The following is a 25,070-nucleotide window of genomic DNA, read 5'->3' as shown; positions in this document are numbered from 1 at the left end:
CTTGCTCTCCTCATCAACTTCTCACCTGCTCTGAGGCCAATGATTACCTTAGTCACCTAGGTAACTCCAGTGCCTAGCACAGAGGCTAGAGCTCAATAACAATTTGTTGGGAAGATGAATGGATAGATGGGTGGATAGACAGATGGATGGGCATAGATTTACATTGAGTCAATCTGTCTTTCAGGAAATCTCTCTCATGACCAACCACACCTATCTGCTAGAGAGGTGAATGAATGAGTAAATTGCTGGCTGGGAATTGTTGAGATGATGACTGTTGGAGAAGGCCTCAGTAACGTACAGAAGATGGGGACCTGGCTTCTGGTCTACATGGTACTTACTTGATCTTTGACTTTGGGAAAGTCACCTTGACTTCCTTTTTTTTTTGTTTCTTCACCTGTAAAATAGATATTACACTTATTCTTAGCCTGCCATTCAAAGATCTTGAACTTTCTCATTAATTATATCCCACCATAAGGCTTCAACTCCAAAATTTGTCTCCTCTGGGGCCTAGAAAAGTACCACAGGACTAAAGATTCCAGAAATAGATGGATATAGATGTAGAGACAGAGACAGAGATGGAGACATTGATGGGAAGGTGGTACAGGAGAATAATTTTATAACAATGGGTGGGGCTGAAGTGCTGAAAGAAGATGTGCAAAATACAAATCAGTAAGGAAAGGATCATTTATATGATCATTTACATAAAGATAAATTTCACAGAATAAAAATAGCAAAGACAAAGTTTAAAGCTAAAATGTAGTCTGGCAAAGTTATTTGCTATGTGTATAATACAAAGGATGAATCAGACTCAGGCTAGCACAACTCATCATAGGAATTCCAGTTCCCTATCAGGAATACTAGATGAGAAGGTGTCTTAGGTATCTAGTGCTGCTATAACATAAATACTACAAATGGATGGCTTTAACAAACATAAATTTATTCTCTCACAGGTTAGGAGGCTAGAAGTTCAAATTCAGGGCACCGGCTCTAGGGGAAGGCTTTCTCTCTCTGTTGGCTCTGAGGAAAAGTCCTTGTCATCAATCTTCCCCTGGCCCAGGAGCTTCTCAGTGCAGGGACCGTGGGTCCAATGGACGCACTTTGCTCCCGGCTCTTCTTTCTTGTTGGTAGGAAGTCCCTCTCCTCTCTGCTCGATTCTCTTTTATATCTCAAGAGATTGACTCAAGGAACAACCTACTCCTATAGACTAAGTCCTGCCTCATTAATGTAACTGCCTCTAATCCTGCCTCCATCACAGAGGTTAAGATTTCCAACACTTAGGATACGACATCAGATCACAAAATGTTGGACAACCACGTAATACTGAGAATCGTGGCCTAGCCAAGTTGACACATATTTTGGGGGGACACAATTCAATTCATAACAGAAGGTATGGAACTAATAGGCTAAGAAAGGCACATAACTCCCAGGTTATATTACCTAGAAAGTAACCCTAAGGGAAATGTAGACTTAAATCTACATGGCAGAAAAAACAAAATTCAACCCTAAGGGAAATGTAGACTTAATCTACATGGCAGAAAAAACAAAATTCAAGTTCTAGACTTGGAGGCTGCCTGCGTGGTTAGCCTCAGCTACCTCTGGTTTCCATCTCAAACTGGAGGCAGCTAATGCCAATCTGACTGTAGTGTTTCCCAGCTAGAACACAGAGAGAGGGGAGAGAGAGAAGAGAGAGAGAGAGAGACGTCAGCCTGCATCCTATTCATCTCTCTATCCCCAACACCTCATACAGTGCCTGGTCCATTGACAAGGCTCCATGAGTGTTCATTGCAACTAAACTGAACCATCAACAAAATGCTCTGAGCACTTCATTCTGTCTGCAAAGAAGGAAGCTGTAAGGACCAGGGAGTGTTTCACAGAGCAGATGACATTAGAACTGAGTCTGGAAAGGTGAGAAGTTATAAAAGATGAACAACGACAACAAAAGGCTACAGGAGCATCTGACTGGAGTGGCCAGGGATCGCTTCTCAGAGGTGAAGAGATCTCAACTAAAATTATTTAGTGACAATAATTATCACATGAATGTTGGCTGTCTGTTTTATTCAAGAATATATCCCTGGTGACTAGAAGAACAGTGACTGCTACATAAACCAAAACCAAACCTGTTGCCATCGACTCGATTCCAACTCATAGCGACCCTCCAGGACAGAGCAGAACTGCCCCATAGGATTTCCAAGAAGTGGCTGGTGGATTCAAACTGCTGACCTTTTGGTTAGCAGCTGAGCTCTTAACCACTGTGCCACCAGGTTTCCGACTGCTACACAGTAGGTATGAAATGAGTACTCATTCAATCATTTGGATACCTATGGGGGATTCATGTGGTTAAAATACAAGTGATGCAATATAACAGAGCATACTACAAATACAATCCCATTATGTGATAATTGTGGGTCACTACAGTAGGAGTTCCAGGAGAGCAGGGACCAAATCTGTCTTGATCCTCCTGTAACCCTTAGCACAATGCCTGGCAATATTGATGCTCAAGAAATATATGTGAAAAAAAAATACACGAATTAATAATTAATGAAAATCTAGACTACTACTATATTCTAAAATTGCGACAGAGGGGGAATACCATGGGTTTTGATGTCAGAAAAACCTGGCTTCAAAATCTGGTTCTGATACATGCTAACTGCCCTTGGCTAAATTAGTTTCTTCATCTAGCAGGGCTGTTACGGGATGTAAATGCACGTACCACACTGCCTGGCACTCAGTAGGCATTTAGTAAACGTGAATTCTCTATAATACGGAAACATTACTAGCAGCCAAAATGACAGTCATTGGAAAAAATAATTGGAAGTGCAGTAACAAGGCTGAAGGACAAGTTCCTCCCCACCCTCTAGGAAACGCTATACCTGGGGCGGGGGAAGACCCCCCCCGCCCACCTCTCACGCAAACTAAGTTTCCAGCCATACCTGCCTGCGGCGTCGCTTCCGCCTCCGAGCCCTCCGCGGAGGCGACGTCCTTGTCAGGCGGGATAAGCGCCTGCGAACCTCCCGGCGATCTCGGAGTCGCTCCACGGTGGCGTCTGCCACTACCTTCCCCACCTCTTAGTAACCGCGATGCGGCGGCTGGCCGTGTAGGCGGCAACCGGCGGCCGGAGCTTCTAACTACAAGTCCCGGCACGCCGCGCGGCCAGTTCCGCTTGCAAACTCGCGTCAGCAACCCGGAACTACGGATCCCCCGATGGCCTCCGCGAGGCGCGATACGCCGTCAACTTCAGCCAATAGGCTTCCGACAAGTCGGTGGGGAGGGAGAAGCAGAGGCAGACAAGATGGCGGCGGCGGCTGCACAGGGTGGGAGAGGTGGTGGTGGCGGAGGCAGTAGTGGGGCTGGCGGTGGCCCCAGCTGCGGGACAAGCAGTAACCGCAGCGGCTTGTTGGATAAGGTGAGGAGCTAGCTTTCGCGGTCGAGATCAGGGGAGGCCCGGGAGGCGGTGAGCCCACCTTTCCGTCCCCGCCCCCCTTCTGCGGCCTTTCGGGGCGGGGGTACCTCGTTGGCCGGCCGTGGGAACCTGGTAGGCACGTCAGACCCTGGCCCTCTCCTCTGAAGATATTCTTTCCTTCTCGGAATTGTTCCTGCTTTTATCGCTGCCTACCATAGCTTCTTTGGGCAACTTGATTATTGCTACATTTAAGTGCTAGTCATCGCTTTTCCCCAGTGGTGCTGGGTGCTACGGTTAAATGTGTCCATTTCAACGACGGGGACAACTGAAGCCCGAAAGTATAAAAGCATCTACTCAAAGTCAACATTCTCCAAATCTCCACCTGCCCCACTGCACCCTTGCATGCAGTTAGGGTCTCCAAAGCTTTCCGTGTCGTTTTGCTTACTGAACTTTCTATGACAGTACGCCGAACACTGAAGTTATTTATTTGGGCATTGACCTCCGCTACTGGGCTGGCAGGAAGGAATCATGTAAGATTTATGTATTTCCTCTCGACTTCCCCCCATTTTTCTCCACCTGTCACCAAGTGCACTAGGTAAATTGGATTTTTTTTTTTTTTTGAAGTTGTTTCCTAGGGCTGAGGAAATTGTGAGGAAGTGAGTAGTGACTGCCAAAAGGCATAGGACCTCCTTTCAGGGTGATGTAAATGTTCTAAAATTTTTTGTGGTGATGGTTATACAACTCTGTAATATACAAACAACCATTGAATTGTGCACTTGACATGGGTGACTAGTATGGTATGTGAATTATATCTCAGTGAAGTGGTTACCAAAAAAAAAAAAAACTTGCTATAATACCAAAGCTCAGAAAAGAATTTCAAGATGTCAACTAATGCAGCTGAGTCAAATAGATGTGTAAATGTTATCTGATTCTTTTTTTTTTTTTAATTTATTTTGTTGTTGGGAATATAATATACACAGCAAAACATACACCAAGTCAGCTGTTTCTATATGTACGATTCAGTGATACTGAGTCCATTCTTCCAGTTGTACAGTCATTCTCACCTTCCTTTTCTGAGCTGCTCCTTCCCCATTAACATAAACTGACTGCCCCCTAAGGTTCCTGTCTAATCTTTTGAGCTGCTGTCTTTACTCCTGTATATATAGTTCTTAAGAGAGCATAATTTTCAAGGCGGACATTTTTAACTAGTTTAGCTAACCTCTTGTTTGGTTTTAAAAAGTAAAGATGTCACCTTAAGGACTAAGGTATGCCTGAACCAAGCCATGGTATTTTTTATTGCTTCATATGCATGTGAAAGCTAGACAGTAAGGAAGGCTGAAGAAGAATCGATGCCTTTGAAATCTGGTGTTAGCAAAGAATATCAAATATACTATGGACTGCCAAAAGAACAAACATACCTGTTTTGGAAGAAGTACAGCCTGAATGTTCCTTAGAAGGGAGGATGGCGAGACTTTGTCTTACATACTTTGGACATGTTATCAGGAGGGACCAGTCCATGGAGAAGGACATCATGCTTGGTAAAGTAGAGGGTCAGTGAAAAAGAGGAAGACCCTAAATGAGATGGATTGACAAAGTGGTTGCAACAATGAGCTCAAACATAGCAACGATTATGAGTATGGTACAGAACTGGGCATTGTTTCGTTTTGTTGTACACAGGTGACAGATATGATGTCACCTAATAACAACGATGTTGTTTGGTTTTAAGAAGTCTTCAGGGGGTATTTTTGGTTTAAGTTTTAAAGATTATCTCAGGGCAGTAGTTTCAGGGGTTCACCTAACCCCCATGGCTCCAGAACGTCTGGAGTCTATGAGAATTTGAAATTCTGTTCTGCATTTTCCTCATTTTGATCAGGATTCTTCTGTAGAATATTTGACTAAAATGTTCAGCAGTGGTAGCCGGGCACCATCCAGTTCTTCTGGACTCATGGCAAAGGAGGCAGTTTTCATGGAGGCAATTAGCCACACATTCCACATCCTCCTGTTCCTCACTCAAGGAATCCTGGTGGCACAGTTAGCGCTCAGCTGCTAACCAAAAGGTTGATGTTGAAACCCACCAGCCACTCCAAGGGGGAAAGATGTGGCAGTCTGCTTCCATGAAGATTTACAGCCTTGGTAAGCCTATGGGGCACTTCTATTCTGTCTGTAGGGCCCCTGTGAGTTGGAGAGCAGTGAGTTTTTTGGTCCATTCCCGGCTCTCCTTCTTCCTTTCTTGCTCCAGTTGAATAGAGACCAATTATCATCCCTTGAATGGCTTCTTGCAAGCTTTTAAGACCCCAGGCACTATGGATAAATTGGATTTTTGAGGCTGCCTCCCATTAATGCTTGTATCTTTCTCCCTCCACTCATCCTTTATTTTTGGTTACTTCAAGCCTAGAAACAAGGGCATTAAAAAGAGAAGACTCCTGGATTGGTCTTTCTTGCTCTTTGTGCAGCATCTTGGAAGGTGCTCTGATTAGCTGTGTAACCTTGAAATATGCTGCCATCGCTCTGTATTTCCTCATTTATAAAGTGAGGAATTTAGCTTAATGTAAACTAAGGTGCCTTCCAGTTCCAGCAGGGTCCTGGGCCAATTTGCTAAGAAGTGTTAAGCATGAAGTCCTGAATATAGTTAAACAGTCAGAATTTTTTACTTGAAAACAGCTTTCCGACTTTCGCAGTGCCTGACAAATGGTAAGTGTTTAAGAAGTGAATATGTGATCCTGTGGAGGGATTCAGATCCACATCTTGGCATAGTGGTTGTGCGCTTGGCTACTAACTGAAAGGTTGGTGATTTGAACCTAGCAGCTGCACCAAGAGAGAAAGATGTGGCAGTCTGTTTCTGTAAAGATTTACGGCCTTGGACACCCTATGGGGCAGTTCTACTCTTCCTATAAGGTTGCTATGAGTTGGAATTGACTCAATGGCAACGGGTTTTGAGGTGTCATTGGTTTTGAATTATACAGCTCTTATACTCTTGATCCCTCTTAAGAGACAAGAATGTATTCTGAGGATTGCTATGGTAGATTGCTCTAAGACTTGAGTCTTGGGACGTGATAACATTTGCTACACAAATGCTGCTTTCCTGCTAGGTGAGCACCTCACAGTCCTTAAGTGTTCTGGGTTCACCCTATCCCACTAACTGCTCTTGCTATTCGCACTCCTTGGATTATCACTAGCAAATGTTAAGCAAGGGCATTCTTCTCAGGCAGTGATGACTGAAAAGTATATGGCATTATTGTGTTACTGAAAAAGCCTGGACTTGAGAATCATAGGATTTGGACTTTGAAGTAGCTCTGCTACTTTCAAACTTTATGAAGCCTAGGAAGTCAGTTACCTTACTCAACTTCTTTTCTTCATTTGTAATATTAGGGTTGCTGGCACCTACGTCACAGGGTTGTTGGGAGAATCATATGAGGCTATATATGTGAATGATCTCTGGAACCCGTAGTGTCCAGTATAGATGTGTGATGGTGAAGGAATAAATCAAGAGTCCTACTGTCAGAGTTCATTCAATATAGCTGAGGAGTTGGAATACACAAGCATTAAATATATTTAAGGAAGTATATGGTGTTTTTAGTCACCTCATATTCATGCGAAAACTGGACAGCAAATAAGGAAGACCAAAGAAGAATTGACGCCTTTGAATTGTGTTGGCGAAGAGGATTGAATATACCATGGACTGCCAAAAGAACGAACAAACCTGTCTTGGAAGACATACAACCAGAATGCTCCTTGGAAGCGAGGATGGTGAGACTACGTCTCACATGCTTTGGACATGTTATCGCGAGAGATCAGTCCCTGGAGAAGGTCATCATGCTTGGTAAAGTAGAGGGCCAGTGAAAAAGAGGAAGACCCTCAACAGCATGGATTGACACAGAGGCTACAACAATGGTCTCAAGCATAGTAGTTGTGAGGATGGCGCAGGACTGGGCTATGAGTCAGAACTGACTCGACGGCACATAACACACGGCATATGCCAAATGCAGACTTTTAAAGGAAGTTCAAATGAGAGAGAGAGTGATCCCTGAGATGTAAATAATAAAGATGAGGGCCCCAGGGGAAGGTTTCATGCTTGAGAGTGGAGCTGGGACCTTATTTATTTATTAATTTTTATTGTGCTTTAGGTGAAAGTTTACAGTTCAAGCTAGTTTCTCATACAAAAATTTATACACGTATTGTTATATGACCCTAGTTGCAATCCCTATAATGTGACAGCACACTCCAGGATCTTATTTTTTGAGAGAGAAAGGGAAGACATACCAGGTAGGAATGTATCCTTAAGAAATGTAGTAAATAGATGCAAATGTACTTCTAGCTTTACCTGCTTACTGCTGTCCCACTCATAGCAACCCCATAGGAATTCCAAGGCTGTATATCTCTATAGAGGCAGACTGCCACGTTTCTCCCTCGGACCTGTGCTGGTTTTGAAATGCTGACCTTTCTGTTAATGGTCGATCACTTTTACCACTGTGCCACTTCACCTGAGCAGATGTGAATTTCTGCTTCTGTGAAACTGACTTTAAGAACAAAGCAATTCCACAGACTTCTGTAGCTCTGGGGCTGGATGAACCCCTGAAACTCTTGCCCTGAGATAATCTTTAAAACTGAAACCAAAAATATACCCTAAAGTTTTTATAAAACCAAACAGTAGTATGCCTTGAGCTTTTTGCTCCTTTAAGAACTCTCTCTATGGGATCAGAGTGACAACAGCAACTCAGAAGGTTAGATAGGGACCTTACAGAGCAGTGAGTTTATTTTAATGGAGAGGGAACACCTCAGAAAAAGGAGGTGAGAATGGTTGCACAGCTGGAAGAGTGTAATCAGTGTCATCGAATTGTACATTTAGAAATGGTTTAGTTGGTATATGTTTCCCTGTGTATAGTCTTGACAACTACAAAATTAATTTAATAAAAGTAAATAAAACAATTCTCGTACAGAGATGTTGATGGTGCCAGTGTTTCTCAGGTAATGAATTGACTGGAAGGTTCTCCAAGAGAACTATAGTGATAGGTAGAATTAGATTGGGGAGGGCACGGATTCCTAAAGTAAAGAGTAGAAGGCTGTTGAAGGTTTTTTAAATTATGTAAAGTGAGTTTAGGAAATTCAGAAGCCTTCCAATAAGGTCATGTACTGTGCTAGTGTATGTGTATTAAAAAAAAACAGTTGCTGTATAGGAATATTAAAAAAAAAAACAAGAAACAAATTTGAGCTCCTGTGCAACATACTAAAAGCTGCAAGGCCTTGGATGAGTTACTTAATATTACGCAGCCTAAATTTCCTTATGTAAACAATGCAAATGCTGATACATATTATAGGCTTTGTTGTAAGGATTAAACTGTATAATATTGGTAAATGTTCTTAGGAGTAACAATGACAAGGTGATGAGAACCCCAACCAGAGTAGCAGGAGCAGGCAAAAGGCGTATCAAAGGAGCTCTTAATAGAATTATCCAGGAAGTGATGGACAGGAGAGAGCATACAGTGAAAAACTGCTTAGGTGCTTTTTTTTTTTTTTTTTAATTTCAGCCAGTTGTTTCCCCTCTAAATTCTTTTAGCACTTAATACACATGGGAAGGAAACCCTGGTGGCGTAGTGGTTAAGTGCTACGGCTGCTAACCAAAGGGCCGCTAACCAAAGGGCCGGCAGTTCAGATCCTCCAGGTGCTCCTTGGAAACTCTATGGGGCAGTTCTGCTCTGTCCTATAGGGTCTCTATGAGCTGGAATTGACTCGACGGCAACTGGTTTGGTTTTTTTTTTTTTTTTGGCTTTTTGGTATACATGGGAATTAACTTGTCACTTAATGTGATATATTTTCTTATATTGTTCCACGGATTTGTATTTGCCAGTTTCCTGTGAGGGCTTGCTGTGGTTCTCTGTAGTGAGTAACACAGAATAAGTACTTGCAGCATCGAATTTAACAGAGAAAAAATTTCAGACCTGCCACCTCGGTCTTCAGAAACAGCTTTAGAGGATGGTGCCTCTAACTGCGTAAAACTGAAGATACTGTGGGAGAGAACATGGGGAAAAATGTTAATCCTCACTGGAGCAAGAGGCTTGTGCTCTGTTGGAATGAGAGGCTGTTACCTTTAGCAGAATGTCTTTAATTTGATTGGAGGGGGGGAGGGTATTTTATTTCCTGCAGCTATATTTTTCACTTGCCATCTAGAAATGTAATAAAGAGATGCAAATATACTTTTAGTTTTATCTAAGCAGATGTGAATTTCTGCTCCTATGAAACTGACTTTAAGAACAAAGCAATTCTTGTTTCCTGCCTTAGAAATAGGTATACAAAGATAATTTCCTAGCCTCCATCACCGAATAACTTCATTTAGATCAGTGTAGTAAGTTACTTTTCCCAAAATGCATTAGGGTATTTTGTTCTACATGGCAGGCTATAAAGAAAAGCTGCTTGCTTAATTTTTTTGGCTATTAAGGTTGATATGTGGTATTAAACCATGCTTTCCGGAAGCTATATCCAGACTCTTTTAACCTCATACCTGAATTTCTGTCTCCTGGCTGGGCTGTTGCCTAATCCTAAAACACAGCTTTCATATCTTAGTAGTTGAGAACACAGGCTCTGGAGCCAGGCTGTCTGGCTTTGAATCCTGGCTCTGCCGCTTAACAAATGTATGTCCTTGGGCAAGTTAATAAATGTCTTCGCATCTCAGTTTCCTCAACTATAAGGTGGGGATAATAATAGTATTTACCTTATAAAGTGATACTTGACACCCAGTGAGCACTCAACAAAATATATATAACAACTAGCCAGTTACTCTGGACTCCAGCCTCCGTAGATAGATAGTTTTCATTACATGATATGCATACCCTCTATATCAAACTCCCTTGATATTAATTAAAAAAGATTTATGGACCTCATCACAGACCTGAATCAGATTCTTAAACTATTTTGCATAATCAATAGTGGTTTCTCTAAAGTGTTTAATGAAGCAACTTTAGAGCTCATTTGTTCCAGCCTCCTCATTTTATAGACATGGGCACAGTTGGAGAGAGGAAGATGAAACAATGTGCCCAGGACCACACATAGAGTTAGTAACAGTGGCAGAACCTGCGCTCTTACTCAATACTTTGCCCCCCATGCCAGAGTGGGCCTTGTGCTATGTGACATAATAGTGGGAAGAACATCAGTTTTAAGGTTGGAAGACCTAGGCTGAAGCCATGGCTTTGTCACGCATCAGCCATGTGCCTTAGACAGGTCATTCATCCTCTTGTATTCTCCTTGATGGTATATTAGCTTGCCAGACTTCTGGGTGACATGCTTGTACCCTGTGACCCAGCTCTGTTAAAGCAAAGGAATGATTTTATGGTATTAGTGTAAATGTGTGTGTGTGTCTGTGTGTTTAAAGAAACCAGATCCTGGCTTTTTAACACTGTTTTGCAAATGGAACTTTAATAATGTCTCAAAACTCATTTTTGACTTCATCAAAATTAAAAACTTGTGTGTATTGAAGAACACTATCAAGAAAAAGATACCCAAAGAATGAGAGAAAGTATTTGCAAATCCTCTATCTAGTAACGGTCTAGTATCTAGAATATATATAAAGAAACTCTTAGAACTCAATAATAAAAAAGACAACTCATTTTTAAAGAGGGCAAAGAATTTAAGTAGACTTTTCTCCAAGGGAGATACACAAATGGCCAATAAGCACATGAAAAGGTGCTCAACATTAGTCACTGTTGTTGTTGCTGTTAGGTGCCTTCTAGTTGATTGTATCTCCTAGTGACCTCATGTGACAGAATAGAACTGCCCCATAGGGTTTTCTGCCCTGTAATCTTTATGGGAGATTGCCAGGGCTATCTCCTGCAGAGAATTAAAAACAGATGTTCGAACAAAAACTTGTATGTAGCATGTTTCTAGTACATTCACAGCAGCATTATTCATGATAGCCAAAAGTGGAAACAACCTATGTCCATCAACTGATGAATGGATAAACTGTAGTATATCCACATACTGAGGTATTACTTAGCCACAAAAAGGAATGAAGTACTGATACATGCTACAGTGTGCATGAACCTTGAGAAAACGTCATGGTAAATGAAAGAAGCAGCTGGGGTGGGTGAGAAATGCAAATCAAAACCACAGTGAGGTACCACTTAACACCAATTAGGATGGCTGTAATAAAAAAAGAAAAGAAAAATAACGTGTTGGCAAGGATGCGGAGAAATTGGAATGCTAGTACTGTTTGAAATGAGCTCAGGTTTTTCATGCACACAAAATGGATGATGTTCCCATCGCTTCGGAAATCAAATGAGAGACTTTCTTGTGATTCATGGAGTTCACTGGAGATGTTCTTATTCCATCTGCTGAAGATTGCTTTTAAGTATTAGTGCAGTTAGAGCTGAGACTATTCCAGCACAGTCTGTGGTGACTACATCTGCGTTTTATCCCTGAAGAGTGCCAAGAAATTATCTTCTGTGAGCTGTAGAGGCAAGTTTCTTTTCTGTAATGCTTTGCAGGCAGTGATGTGTGGCTGAGTTTCTCTGAGAATACAGTTTCTCTTTTTGGAATGACCTGAAGTTTTAAATGACTTTATTTCACAAGTAATTCAAATTATCTTGTGGGTTCTGGCTGTACAGCTTCTTTTGCTTGCTGTTATCAAAATGAGATTTACTTGACAGTGTAAATGAGCTGTTAACTAGAAAACTCATTAATTTCTTCTTGGTTCAAATTGTAGGCTGTTCGGGTGTGAGCATCAGTATTGCAACATGCTGTCATAAAACCAACACTCTTGTTTTTATAAACTATCAGAAGGGGAAGAAGAAAAAAAAAACTTGATGGACTTTTAATCACTTAAAGTATGATGATTTGCCTTCATGTTTTTCCCCCCAACAAACTCTGTGTGTGTGTAATAGTATAAACGAATCACAGTTAAGAAAAAAAATCAAATTCAGTGAAATAAATTTCTATGTTCCTTTAAAATCTTTTGAATTTTTTTTTTTTAACAGATATTTATCTCATCTATTTCTCGTATGCAGCATCTCTGAACTTGTGCTCATTAGGTAAATAGGTGGCTCTCTTCTCTTCAGTAAGATAATCCATTCTAAAGCCAGATGAATTTTGGATTGTCTCCTGGTTTGTAATTTTTATGAAGTGTAGTATTTGTTCACTTGATGTAAAAAATCAACAGATGGCCACTATGATTTATAAAAGGCAAGTTTATCAAAATTTTTGTAGCACTCCATTCAACTTAACCTATGTTCTACTAATCACTTGGATTTGAGAAAATTTTTGATTGTGTAATACATAAAAAAAAATATATATATATATACACATGGTTAAAAATTAAAAAGGCATATATTGAGAAGTCTCACTCCACCCATGTCCCTCCACGTTTGCGGGATATCTGGGTGTAACACCACAGTTTGTTTAACCAGCCTCCTAAAGATGAGCCCTTGAGTTCCTTTCACAGTTTTGATACTATACACACTACTGTAGTGAATAGCTTTTTATATTATCTCATATGTATGTAGACATACAAAAATTCCCAGAATTGGAAGTTGAATCCAGTGTGCTAAATTGACTTCCATCAGTGCTGTACCATTTTGAATGCCTACCAGTAATGTGTGAATCTTTTGCCTCTGAATAGCACACACAGTCTTTGGGAAACTTTCTAAACCTCAGTAAATAAGGGAAATTGAAGCTCAATTTGTCCATAGTTGCATAACTGATGATGGGATTGGGTCTAGGACTTGTTTTTTAGGTCAAAATTTTGTGTTCTTTCCAACAGACCATACTGGATTTGCCATGTTCTTAAGACATTGCTGGTAAAATATTAGAGCTGTTAGCTGACAGCGGTGTATTAAAGGAGACCCTCCCCGTTTGTTAATAATGTAGGTTCATGTGTCTACATTTTCTGAGTTTTGTGGTCACAGAATAAAAGGATGAGGATATGGAGTCCCTTCTATACCCACGTTTGGGTAAAATGGGGATAGGCTATAGAGCTTACACTATAGTTCTGCTTCCAGTATAAGTATTCTGTTTGGGCTGGTAGATTTTGGCTTCTTGGCATGGTGACTGGCAACATCACATAAGTACCCCCTCATTCTAGTTACCTAGTTTCCTTCAATTTCATTTTTTTAAATAAAATAATACTGTATTTTTGGTGGAAGTATGCACAACAAAACAAGTTCCCATTCAACAATTTCTATATATACTGTTCAGTGATACTGGTTACATTCTTCAGTTTGTGTCAACATTCTCATTTCCGTTCCGGTTGTTACACTCCCACTAATCGTCTCACTGCCCCCCAGCCTTCTCATCTATGCTTTAGAATGACTTGTCCATTTGGTCTCATGTGGGTATTTTTTTTTAAGAGTGCAGTTCTCAGGGGCAAAATTCTTTACTTTTTGAGTTAACCAACTTTCAGTTAAAAGGGATTTCAGGTCAACTTCTTTTTTTTTTAGTGTTTTGTCTTTCAGATCTTCAACACCAGAAGAGGAAGAGTAACTTATATGTACTTAAGGATGCTCTTAAGGAAGTCGTTCATTTTACTTTCAAAAAAATGCCAAGTCTCTTGATGTACAACTCTTTTGTTTTACAGTGGAAGATTGACGATAAGCCTGTAAAAATTGACAAGTGGGATGGATCAGCTGTGAAAAACTCTTTGGATGATTCTGCCAAAAAGGTGCTTTTATGAGGAGGGGTCTGTTAGCGTGTATACAGCTGATGGCCCAGCTGGAGAATCTTTCTTCTGTAACTTGAAATGACCTTAGTTTTCAGTGTTAGAAATGGAGCCAGAAAGCAGTATTTAAAATTGAGACAGTACAGTAAAAGTAGGGGAAAATGTGTTAAGATATAAATGTTAGCTATCTAAGGCTCCTTCTCAGACTCTCTAATCTGTGAATTCTAGAGAGCTGGTAATTTTTTGTTTTTGAGGTTAATTAGCCTGTAGCTGAGAGTGTCAAGGGAAGCTTGAACATTCATCCAGGTTTGGTTATCTTTCCTTTTAGGAAAGAAAAAGAAAATTTTAGCTGCATACGAGGGGAAAAGTTGAGGGTTTAAAAAGATAAATGTTATTTGAAGAATTGGTGAACTTTTTTTCTGGGATCCTTTCTAAATGGCTTGCGTCTTATTTGCTTGGAGTGATAAAATCCCAGTTGGAGAGAACTATCAGGTAATTCACACAGTTCTTAATATAACTTTTATCATGGAGATTAAGAATAAAAGCAGGTACTGGGAAGGGAAGGGAGCATTCTTGTTAACTTGGCTCCTTTCTCTTCTCACTAGGTACTTCTGGAAAAGTACAAGTATGTGGAGAATTTTAATCTGATCGATGGCCGTCTCACCATTTGTACCATCTCCTGTTTCTTTGCCATAGTGGCTTTGATTTGGGATTATATGCACCCCTTTCCAGAGTCAAAGCCTGTTTTGGCTTTGTGTGTCATATCATATCCTTTCTTTATGGTCAGGTTTGTTTTCTAATGACTGTTTCTTAAAAGCTCCACCAACACTCCTCCCTGCAAAAAACAAGTTACCGCTACCTGAAATATTTCTGAAACCTTCACTTTGGGGATTTACCTTCAGAAGCAATTGCAAACCGTCTAATAAAGTACGTCCAGTGGTTAAGAGCTCAGCTGCTAACCAAAAGGTTGGCAGTTTGAATCCACCAACCGCTCATTGGAAACCCTATGGGGCATTTCTGCTCTGTCCAGTAGCGTCGCCGTGACTCGGAATCGACTTGATGGCAGCAGGTTTGGTTTTTGGTTTTTATCAAAAGTGGTATTACCTGAATGGAGCCCAAGTCATATCCCTCAGAATTGGCACCAGATGATCCTTGACTCCCTTCAGTGAGCTGATAAATCATTACAGTAATTAATTTTTTCGCAATTGAGGCACTTTCCATAAGAGTTTCAGTGATATCAACATTATTACAAATACATGGCCTCTCAAGAGAACTACTTGCTGGTACTTCATTTGTTTGGTTATATTTGTTTAGAACAAAACAAGAAAAGAACTTGTCTTCTTTATAATCATATCAGTTTTATATGTAATAGTAGTGACCACCATTATGAATGTCTTCTGTGTGCTATGCACTCTGTATATACACACAATCTCTAAACTTCATAACAATTCTAGAAAATTGGTATTATCCCCATTTCAAACCAAAAATCAAACCGATTGCCGTTGAGTCAATTCTCACTCATAGTGACCCTATAGGACAGAGTAGAACTGCTCCATAGGGTTTCCAGGGAGCGCCTGGTGGATTCGACCTGCTGACCTTTTGGTTAGCAGCCGCACTCTTAACTGCTACGCCACCAATGTTTCTATCCTGTTTTAGAGGTAAAGATACTAAGACTTGGGAAAGGTAAGTAATTTGTCAAGGTTACACTGGTTAAAAGCCAAGATTCAAATCCAGGACTGCCTCACTCCAAAGCCCGTACACTTTGTACTATACTTTCTTGCCTATCCCTTTCATAAAGTTCAAATAATACAGTGTACACAAAACTGGCACATAGTAGGTACTCAGGTATGGTAGCTGTATTATAAAAAATGAATATAATAATAAGCCTGTACATATATACAAAAAGCCCTGTTGCTGGCGAGTTGATACATATACAGGAAGTAGTTATTTTATAGTAATACTGACTGAAGTAACTTTTTTTCTTTTAATGAGCCTTAAATTGGTTAACCGTGATCAACTCCACCGTGATCATTAGTTTTCTTTTTTATAGAGAAAGAAGCGCAATTATAACAAAGTCTTGATAAACTAGTTAATGGGATCTTCTTACATGTTTTGTCCTTGAACATCAAAGAAGAGAGCTAGTTTATGCCCTGTACTTAATCTTATCCTTTTTTTTTTTTTTTTTTGAGATATTCTTTGAGGACTTAACCAGATAGAGCCTTGCTTCTCTTGGTATATAAACATAAGTACGAAAATGAAATAACTAAATTTTTAGTGTTTTTATACCATGATAAAACTGACTGTGTTCTGTAGAACAGTCATGAAAGTTTTCATAACCCTTGTTTGTCAGTTTGTGGTATTTCTCTTTCGTGTGTATATTTGTGTGTTTTTCCCTTAACTTTATTTGAACCTATTTTGTGATGATGGGGATCCTGACCATTTATACCTCATATAAGGAGAAGAGCATCTTTCTCGTGGCCCACAGGAAAGATCCTACAGGCATGGACCCTGATGATATTTGGCAACTGTCCTCCAGTCTCAAAAGGTATGACTGTCCTCACAGATTCTTAAATTTTGGTTTTGGAGTTTCCCTGGACAATTGAGTCATTATCAACAGCAGACTATTGTCTGCCTACTCTGCAGATCATGGTGCTAGTCATATAAAATGAAGAAAGGAATATGAATGATCTAGAAGGTTTTTCTTAGCAATGCCTTTCTGAGATTGCATTATCACAGAAGTGCTCTGAGGATGAACTATGGAAGAAAGTACTTTGGTGAAATAATGAAGAGAGAGTCTCTTTTTTTCCTTGTGGCCAATTAACCCAGCCATTTAGAGTATAGGACTATAAGGCCAAAGGTGCAAGGTCAGTTATCTTCGTAAAAAAACCCATTAGCTTTTTCTCTTTTATGACCCTGACCTCACGGTGTGAATCCAGTTAAGAATCTCTGGAGCATTGGGCTGGGGAACTCACAGAAGCACAATTCAGTCTTTTTCTGACCATCAGTGGGTATAACTTCGTGCAGCCAACATATAAGGTCTTTTTAGGCACCCAGAACTGCCTTCAAATTCCAGCTCAGTCTCTTTCTAGCTCTATGACCTTTGGTAAATCGTTTAAGCTATCTGAGCCTTAGTAGATCAAAAATGACCCCTTAGTAAGGTCAAAAATGACTCCTAGAGTTGCTGGGAAGATGAGATACCAGTTATAAGAATTGCTGATGTTTATTGATTACCGTATAGCAGGTATTATTCCAAGTGCATTATCTCATTTAAGCTCTAGAGCAACCCAATTTCTAGAAAAGAAAGCAGGCCAGAGAATTTAATTAATTCTTCTGGTGTCATACAGCCAAAAGTGGCATAGCAGGAACTCCAGCCCAAGTCTGAGCACGTGGTATAGTTCCTAGCATACAGTCGGCTCTCAGATTGTAAGTCCACGTGTTGACACCCATAAAGGTAGGTATAACGTCAGTGCTGGCAGGCTCTCTTGCTGCCAATTTATGAAGATGCCTGTGGGGAAGAAGAAGAACAGACATTTATTCCTTCAGATTTTGCAGCTAATTTCTTGCTTATCTCAGCTCCCTGCTGCCCTTTTGGCTCAGCCGTCATCAATGTGTACCCTCCAGCAGGCCACCAAAGCAGAGATTCAGAATTCCAGATCCTAGCATCATCTTAGTTTTGTCACTTTCATTCCGATTTATGTATTTTGACTCATAGTTGACTGACCCTTTTCTGGGATTAGGCTTCTCTGTTTTTTTGTTGTTTTTTTTTTAACCAACTGCCATATTGTTGGTGCTTATAGAGAAGAAGTATCCTCATCCCCACATAAAGAGTGACTTAGTAGTCTAATAGTACCTGATTCAGATGTCTTGTTCCATAGCTGCCAGGCTACATGATGTGAAAATGGTAATGAAAGGTTTCATAGACTAGTAGCTGCCACCTGCAAACATCCTTATCACAAGCTATGTGACTGCCTTCGAAAGCCCAATTCAGTTACTGCCCAGCACATCCAGTATACTGTCCAAAGTCAACATCTGTGCCCCAGTGACATCTCCAGCTTTATTTCATACCCCTCCCAAAAGGAACCCATACATATTCCTACTCTCGCAATATTACAGAATTTGCGACTTGCTAAATTCTCCAGGTTCCAAGTGATTTTGTGCCATTGGACATATTCTTTTAGGACCGAATATCTAGCTAACTCCTACTTGTCACTTCTTCTAGGAAGCCTTCCCTGACGTACCTTGGTCTGGATTAGGTACTCTTAGGTATTCTTAAGAGCATTTTATGCTAACCTCTGTTAGCACTGGTCACATGATGCTATAATTATTTGCTTCTCCATGCCTCTGCTGAGCTTCCCCAAAAGTATAAGCTCCTTTACTGTTCACTGTGCACTAGAACCCCAAGCCCAAAGGCAGGGACTAGCTCATTCACCTCTGTGTCCCCAGAACCTGCCCAGGGACTAGCACAGCTTAAATTTGCAGAAATTTTTGTTGGGTGAATGAGTGGAACTCGCCTGGCCTGGACTGCAGCCTTGACCTCCTAATCAGTCTCTGCCTCCAATCGAGTCATGGTCAGCCACCCACAAAATTCCCTGTAACTGAGTCTCCTCTTTGAACATTCCTTTGCCTTTTTTTTTACTGTAAATGAAACCTGACTAACCCCCAAGGACATGCTCCCCCTGCAGATTTCAAGTGGTGGCTGATTTCTCTCACATAGTCTTCATACTACTGGGACTGTAGGTATCTCTTCTCTGCAAGCCACCACTTTGAATTGTGTGTTATCACATTTTGCCACCTGTCTTCCTCATTGCAGTTAAGCACAGACCCATGGGTCATTCCCCCTCGTTCCTTGAAGATAGCTCCTGGCTCATTAGTACTCTCTCTAACATAATTTCTTCATAAGTCTTGGTGATTTCAGCCTCCAAAAAAAAAGGTTATTATTCTAGTACCTCTAAGTAACTTGGCCTCTAAGTTTATCTACTTCCTCTCCTCTAATTATGTAATTTTTGGTCGTGTCTTAAGGTACTTATTTTCACAATCATAACTTAGCTGTATTACTAGTAACAAATTATCTTCAATAATACTGGTTTTAAGTATCCCACTCTCTGACCTTCACTTCCTATTTTTTTACTATCCTATCTCCTGGTAGATAACGGTTGTTCAGCCCTAATGGCGTCTATAATCCAATGAGCATACTACCTTTTCACCGTCCTCCTTCCCCTTTCATTATCTCGTTATGCTTTCTCCTCTATTCTCAAACCTTCCTCCCCCATCTTTACTCTCAGTTCATGGCCTTGCTGCTTTTGTTGCTTAGAAGGTAGAAGCAATCAGAAGTCTTCCATCATTACCCGCCTACTTGAATTAATGCCCATTATAACGTGCCTCTTTTCAAGCTCCTATCTAAAGCCTACCCTAATTTGCCATTAGGTTCTGTCCCTTCTCGCTTACTTGATGTTTTCTTTCTCTGCTGGATCATTCCTTCTGGCATACAAACATACTGTAATTTTTCCCAACTAAAAAAAAAATGTTTCCTTTCTCCTTATTTTCTTCATATGACCTTCCCTTTTCCTCTCCTCCCATTAGCTTTTGGATCTGGTCTCGTCTTCATTTCTTCCCTCACTATACTTGACCTGTTAGCAGCATTTGACTACTCCCTCCTTGTAATGCTTCTTTTTTTTTTTTTTTCAGACTTCTAGGATACCCCACTGTTTCCAGTTTTCTTCTTACCAAGATATCTGTTCCCCAGTTTCCTTTGCGATTCTTCATTTCCCCTTTCTCTAAATTTGATATGCCACCAGGGCTTGTTCCTAGAACCTCTTCTCTGTCTGTATTCACTTTCTAGGTGGGATCTTATCTAGACTTTCAAGGCTTTAAATACCAGCTATATGATGAAGATCTCTATATATTTTATCCTGGACCTCTACTCTGAACTTAGATATATATCCCAATTCTCTATTAGACATTTCCACTCGATCATAATAAACCTATTGCCGTCAAGTCAATTCTGATGCATAGTGATGCTATGGGACAGAGTAGAAGTGCCCCATAGGGTTTCCAAGGAGCACCTGGTGGATTCGAACTGCCAGCTTTTTGGTTAGTAGCCGTAGCTCTTAACCACTATGCCACCAGGGTTCTGTTAGACATCTCAAAATTAACATATCTAAAACCTAACTCCGCTATCCATCATCCAGACCTGCTCTTCCCAGTTTTCCTATCTCAATAAATGACAGCTCCATCCTTCTAGTTGCTCAGGCCAGAAACTCTGCAGTTTTTGATTCCTCTCTCTCCATCTTCCTTCAGTCAGCAAATCTTGCCAGCTGTCCTGTCTAAATATATTCGGTCTGACCACTTAGCCATTTTCATTCTTACCGCCATTTCTCACTTAGATTACTTAATAATGTCCTAAGGGACCCCTTCAGCTATTCTCCCACCCATAGTCTGTTCCTAGCACAGCAGGCAGAGTGATCCTTTTAAAACAAATCAGATCAACTCAGGCTTCTGTTCAAAATTGTCTCACTCAGAGAAAAAGCCAGAATCCTAGGATGACTTTGAAGTCCATATGTATCTGTTCTCTGCAGCCCACACGTGTATGCAAACACACCCATTACCTCGTCTGGCCGTTATCCTTTCCTACTCATCTGTTCACAGTGCTCCTTTCTGTTCTTCCTGGCATGTTCTTACCTCAAGGCCTCTGTACTTGCTATTCTCTCTGCCTGGAATATTCTTTTTCCAGATGGCTCATACTCTCACCACCTTTAGGACTCTGCTCAAACATCTGCTTCTTAGTGAAGCCATTCCTGCCCACCATATTTAAAGGAACTTTTTTTTTTTTTTATTGTTTGTTATTGAAAGTTTCAAAAAGCAGGGGTTTGTCTATTATGTTCACTGCTGTATATCTTTAGCATCTAAAACTGCCTGGGACATGTAGGTAGGGCTCAATAAATATTTGTTGAGTTAATGAATAACTGTTCCTAAAATGTACCGTATCGTCAGATTATGTCCTGTCATCAAAGCCATGTAGCTGCTGATGAAACTGGGCCCAAAAGTCCAGAAATTCCCATGGTGTCAATAGTAGTTAGTTGAAGCTTGAGAAGATCTTTCGAAGTGTTGAAAATAGTTCAAGGACCTTCACTCCTACCTGTCCTTAGGTCCTAGTAAGCCATCTTCGGAGTTAGTGGCTTGACCAGTAGTTTATTGAGGAACTGTAATTTTCTGAGCACCAGTTATGCTGGGTCCTGTTCTAAGCATGACAGTAATCCTGAAAAGTAGGTGGTGGTTTTCCCATCGTGGACATGCAGAAACAAAGAAGAAAATGCTTTGTCTAAAGATAATATCAGTTTAACAACCCACTGAATATGCCCTTGTTGAATGGAGACAGAAATGGGGGGATGTCAGCTTGCCAGAAGTTGGTGTCATTAAACCCTCTTGAATGGGTGGAGATAGTAACGGTCTTCAGGGCACCTAAAGCTGTAGCTGAATAATCTTCAGAGTTCATCTAGTAAAGTGATCGGCATGCAGCACGCAAGGACGAAGCACCTGGAATGGAGGGCCAGCCCCGAAAGTAAGGGTCCTTTATTTACTTGTAAAGATTTGACTGTCTACCATGTGTCAAGCTAGGAATAGAAAACAAATAAGACAAAGTCCTTGGCCTCAAGAACCTTTTAGCCTAGAACACAAATATACAAACGTCATCTCAATAGATCAATAATTTTATTGATAGAGATGAGGGTGTATCAGTAGTCCTGGTATATGATTGGCACTCGGTATTTGAGCTGAATATTGGTTGCCGGTGCTGTGGAAGACGAAGGAGGGATGTGTGACCCAGATTGGGAGGGTTTAGGAAGGCTTTCCCAGAAAAGTTCATGCCCAATTAGATTATCAATAAGTGAGAACTAGCCAGATGTGATAGGAGAGAAGAGTCTACTAGGTATACCCTTTGAGCACAGAGCAAGTGCAGAGCCCAGAGGTGAGAGAAGATAGTTCGTATGACATAACAGTCTATGGCCAGGTAAAAGAGGTACACAGTAACTAAACCAGGGAAGACATGTCAGCACTCTAGAATCTGAACTAGTGTCATGAAGGCAGTGAGGTACCCCTGGAGTTTTTAAAAAGCATAGATCTGTGTGTTCTCTATATTACCAGCACATAGCTCAGCCCTTTTCTTGCTGTATTGTTAATGGTTGAATCTCTGACTGTGTTTGGTTAATTTGTTATCTTTTCCCTGGTACTTAGGTTTGATGACAAATACACCCTGAAGCTGACCTTCATCAGTGGGAGAACAAAGCAGCAGCGGGAAGCTGAGTTCACCAGGTCCATTGCTAAGTTCTTTGACCACAGCGGGACACTGGTCATGGATGCATATGAGCCTGAAATATCCAGGCTGCATGACAGTCTTGCCACAGAAAGAAAAATAAAATAGCCAATTCTAAAAGTAGGCGTCTTTCTGCTGGATCACGCTCAGTTATGGAGTGGCGTGAAGAAGAAACAGAACTTGAAATGAGTAAAGTAAGAGTTGTTTTAAAAAAAAAAAAAGCCCCTGTTTTTCCTGAAAATTTAGTCCATTCTGGATAAATAGAATTTTCTAGCAACGATATGAGAAGTTGTAGGTCTAATGTCTAGCTGTAGCCTCCTTGATTCGCTGATTGCGTTGTTTTGATTTGTTCTTCTGAAAATTGTTTTGCCAAAAGCCGTACAGACTTCCTCCTTCATACCTAGCAGTACTTTATATAATGTAGCTTTGTGCCATGCAACGTTCGTCATATCAACTTTTGTTTTTGCATTGAAACTATTAACAGATGACCGGATAGTGTATGTAGAAAATCTTAACAAATTTACAAGTGCCGTGAACCAGCTCTATTTATTTTTTATCTCTCTTGGGAGGAAATTTCACACGTTGGGGAAAGAGAAACTCTTTCAGAGCCATTTGTAAACAGAAATAACTAAAGATTAAACTGTCGTTCCATAGAAGAGGTGCCTGTGGTTAATGAAAGTTATATTTGTTTGGCCTCACAAAATTAAAATGAGTATTTGTGCATGAGTGTACGTGCATTCCCCCACACCTATAAAGAGGCAATAATAGTTGAGGCTCTGGAGTCTTAGATATGAGTTTGAGCCCCGGTTCTGCCGCCTTCTATCTCAGATTTCATTTATAGCTAGACTTTGACTCTGACTTAGTATGTTTGCGTGCCTGTGTGTGTGTACGCGTGTGCGTGCATGCATGCATAGAATCAATTAAAATCAGTGTTAAGTCTCAGCGTTCAGAAATGAAATTAATAGCTATGATTATAACCGAAAGGTAATAATGACAATAACTTAAGAACCATGGACAGGGTGTCAGTGTCCCTTTCCTGACTTCTCTCTCTACTGATTTACATGATTACTCACTGTCAGTGTCTTTTATTTTAAATCTTCTTATTAGCTATTACTCTTTAAGCTCAGAGGTCATAAACACAAATGCCCAAATGATCGAAGCAGGTAACATAAATGTTTGAAGTCTCAGGTACAGAAAGTCAGGGATTTGATGAGGGCTGTGGTGAATAAAAACACTGCTTCTCAAACTTCGTGGGGAGGGCCCAGCTTTTATTTATTTCATGGACGTATACCCATCTGTTCCAGAGAGTGCTTGTCAGAACATAAGGGTTGCTGGTTCAAACCCACCCAGTGGTGCCATGGAAGAAAGGCCCAGCAGTCTGCTTCCATAAAGATCGTTGTTGTGTACCGTCCAGTTGATTCCTACTCATTGCAACCCTATAGAACAGAGTCAACTTGCCCGGTAGGGTTTTCAAGGCTGTAGTGTTTACAGAAGCAGACTGCCATACCTTTCTCCCATGACGCGATTGATGAGTTTGAACTGCTGACCTTTTGGTTACCAGCCTAGTGGTTAACCACTACGTTACAAGGACTCTTTTCTATAAGGATTATAGCCAAGAAGACCCTGTGAAGCAATTCTAGTCTGTAACACACAGGGTTGCCATGAGTCGGAATCAACTTGAAGGCAACAGATTGGTTTACAGCTAGATTAGGACAACGGGATGTGGGTTTGTAATTCCTCTGGTGCTCTGCTCTTCTCACTTGGTGTGTTTTCCTGTAGTGGTTTCATCCACTCTGAGCTTCAGATCCATTTTCTAGCTGTATATTGGGCATCCTTATCTGAACATCGTCCAGAACTCATTATGTTTTGTCATGAGCCCTGTTTCTCTTACTCAGTCCCTCTTAGTGCTAATAACATTGCATATACCCAGCTAGCCAAGCTCAAATCTTTGAACTGCTTGCTCTCTCATGTCCTCCAGGTTCAGTCATAGATCATCTTTGTTTTAATCAAAGTATCATCCTATTCAGTCCCTTTCTGTCCTATTGTCATATATTAGATCAGATTCTGGTTGACATCATTATGCCTTTGACTTCCTTTTGCCCTCCACCTAGACTTTTCTTTCCTACTTCTGTACCTGGCAAATGCTTATTTTTTCTTCAGTTGCTTCTATGCCTGTTTTTTACAAGTGTGTATTATATCGCTATTACTTTCTAAATATCCATCCATTTATTTGACAAATATTGAGCATGTACCACGTGCCAAGCACTATTCTAGATTCATGGGATACACACTTGGCTTCATGAAGTTTGCATTCTAATAAGGGGATACAGACAATACACAATAAGTAAATACATAATAGAATATCAGATGATGATAAGGAAGAATCAGTTTTTTAAATTGTTAACCTGTTGTTGACTTTACTGTGTTAATTCCTGTTACAACAGCTGTTCCACTTAGGAATTCAGGATACAACCTCTTGTGTATGACAGCTTTCTTTCATACAGCATTTTTGTGGGTGTGTATATATTTGACTTGGGGAGACTTTAAAAAAAACTTTTTAATTTGCTTAAAACAAACCTTATGCCTGTTACATTATGTGCTTTTAACCAATTAAAGAAGTAATTGGCATTTATAGTTTTATATTGTGTATGTTTACCACTAGTATATTCCTGTTGATTTGTTTGTGCCCTTTATTAACTGCCATTTTCTAAAAATTTTTTTCA

At 40.5% G+C, this 25,070-nt stretch overlaps 2 protein-coding genes across 2 annotated transcripts in view; one reads left to right on the top strand and one right to left on the bottom strand.

The window, feature by feature from the left end:
- XRRA1 (X-ray radiation resistance associated 1) overlaps positions 1–3,126 on the bottom strand; it is a 58,995-nt gene extending 55,869 nt beyond the window's left edge. Inside the window, exons 1-2 of the mRNA XM_049889793.1 lie at positions 2,931–3,126; positions 339–394 (exon numbers count right to left, since the gene is read on the bottom strand). The gene's annotated coding sequence lies outside the window, so the exon portion shown is untranslated. The remainder of the gene's footprint in view (positions 1–338; positions 395–2,930) is intronic.
- On the top strand, positions 2,786–25,070 carry SPCS2 (signal peptidase complex subunit 2). Its single transcript, XM_049889848.1, has 5 exons — positions 2,786–3,403; positions 13,959–14,042; positions 14,645–14,805; positions 16,450–16,584; positions 22,269–25,070. The coding sequence occupies exons 1-5, from the start codon at positions 2,786–2,788 to the stop codon at positions 22,453–22,455; spliced, it is 1,185 nt and encodes a 394-aa protein (XP_049745805.1). The 3' UTR covers positions 22,456–25,070.

Source organism: Elephas maximus, chromosome 7 (genome assembly GCF_024166365.1).
Source record: "Elephas maximus indicus isolate mEleMax1 chromosome 7, mEleMax1 primary haplotype, whole genome shotgun sequence".
Taxonomy (NCBI): Eukaryota; Metazoa; Chordata; class Mammalia; order Proboscidea; family Elephantidae; genus Elephas; species Elephas maximus.
Note: the sequence above shows the minus strand (reverse complement) of the source record. Positions and strands in the feature narration are given on the sequence as shown.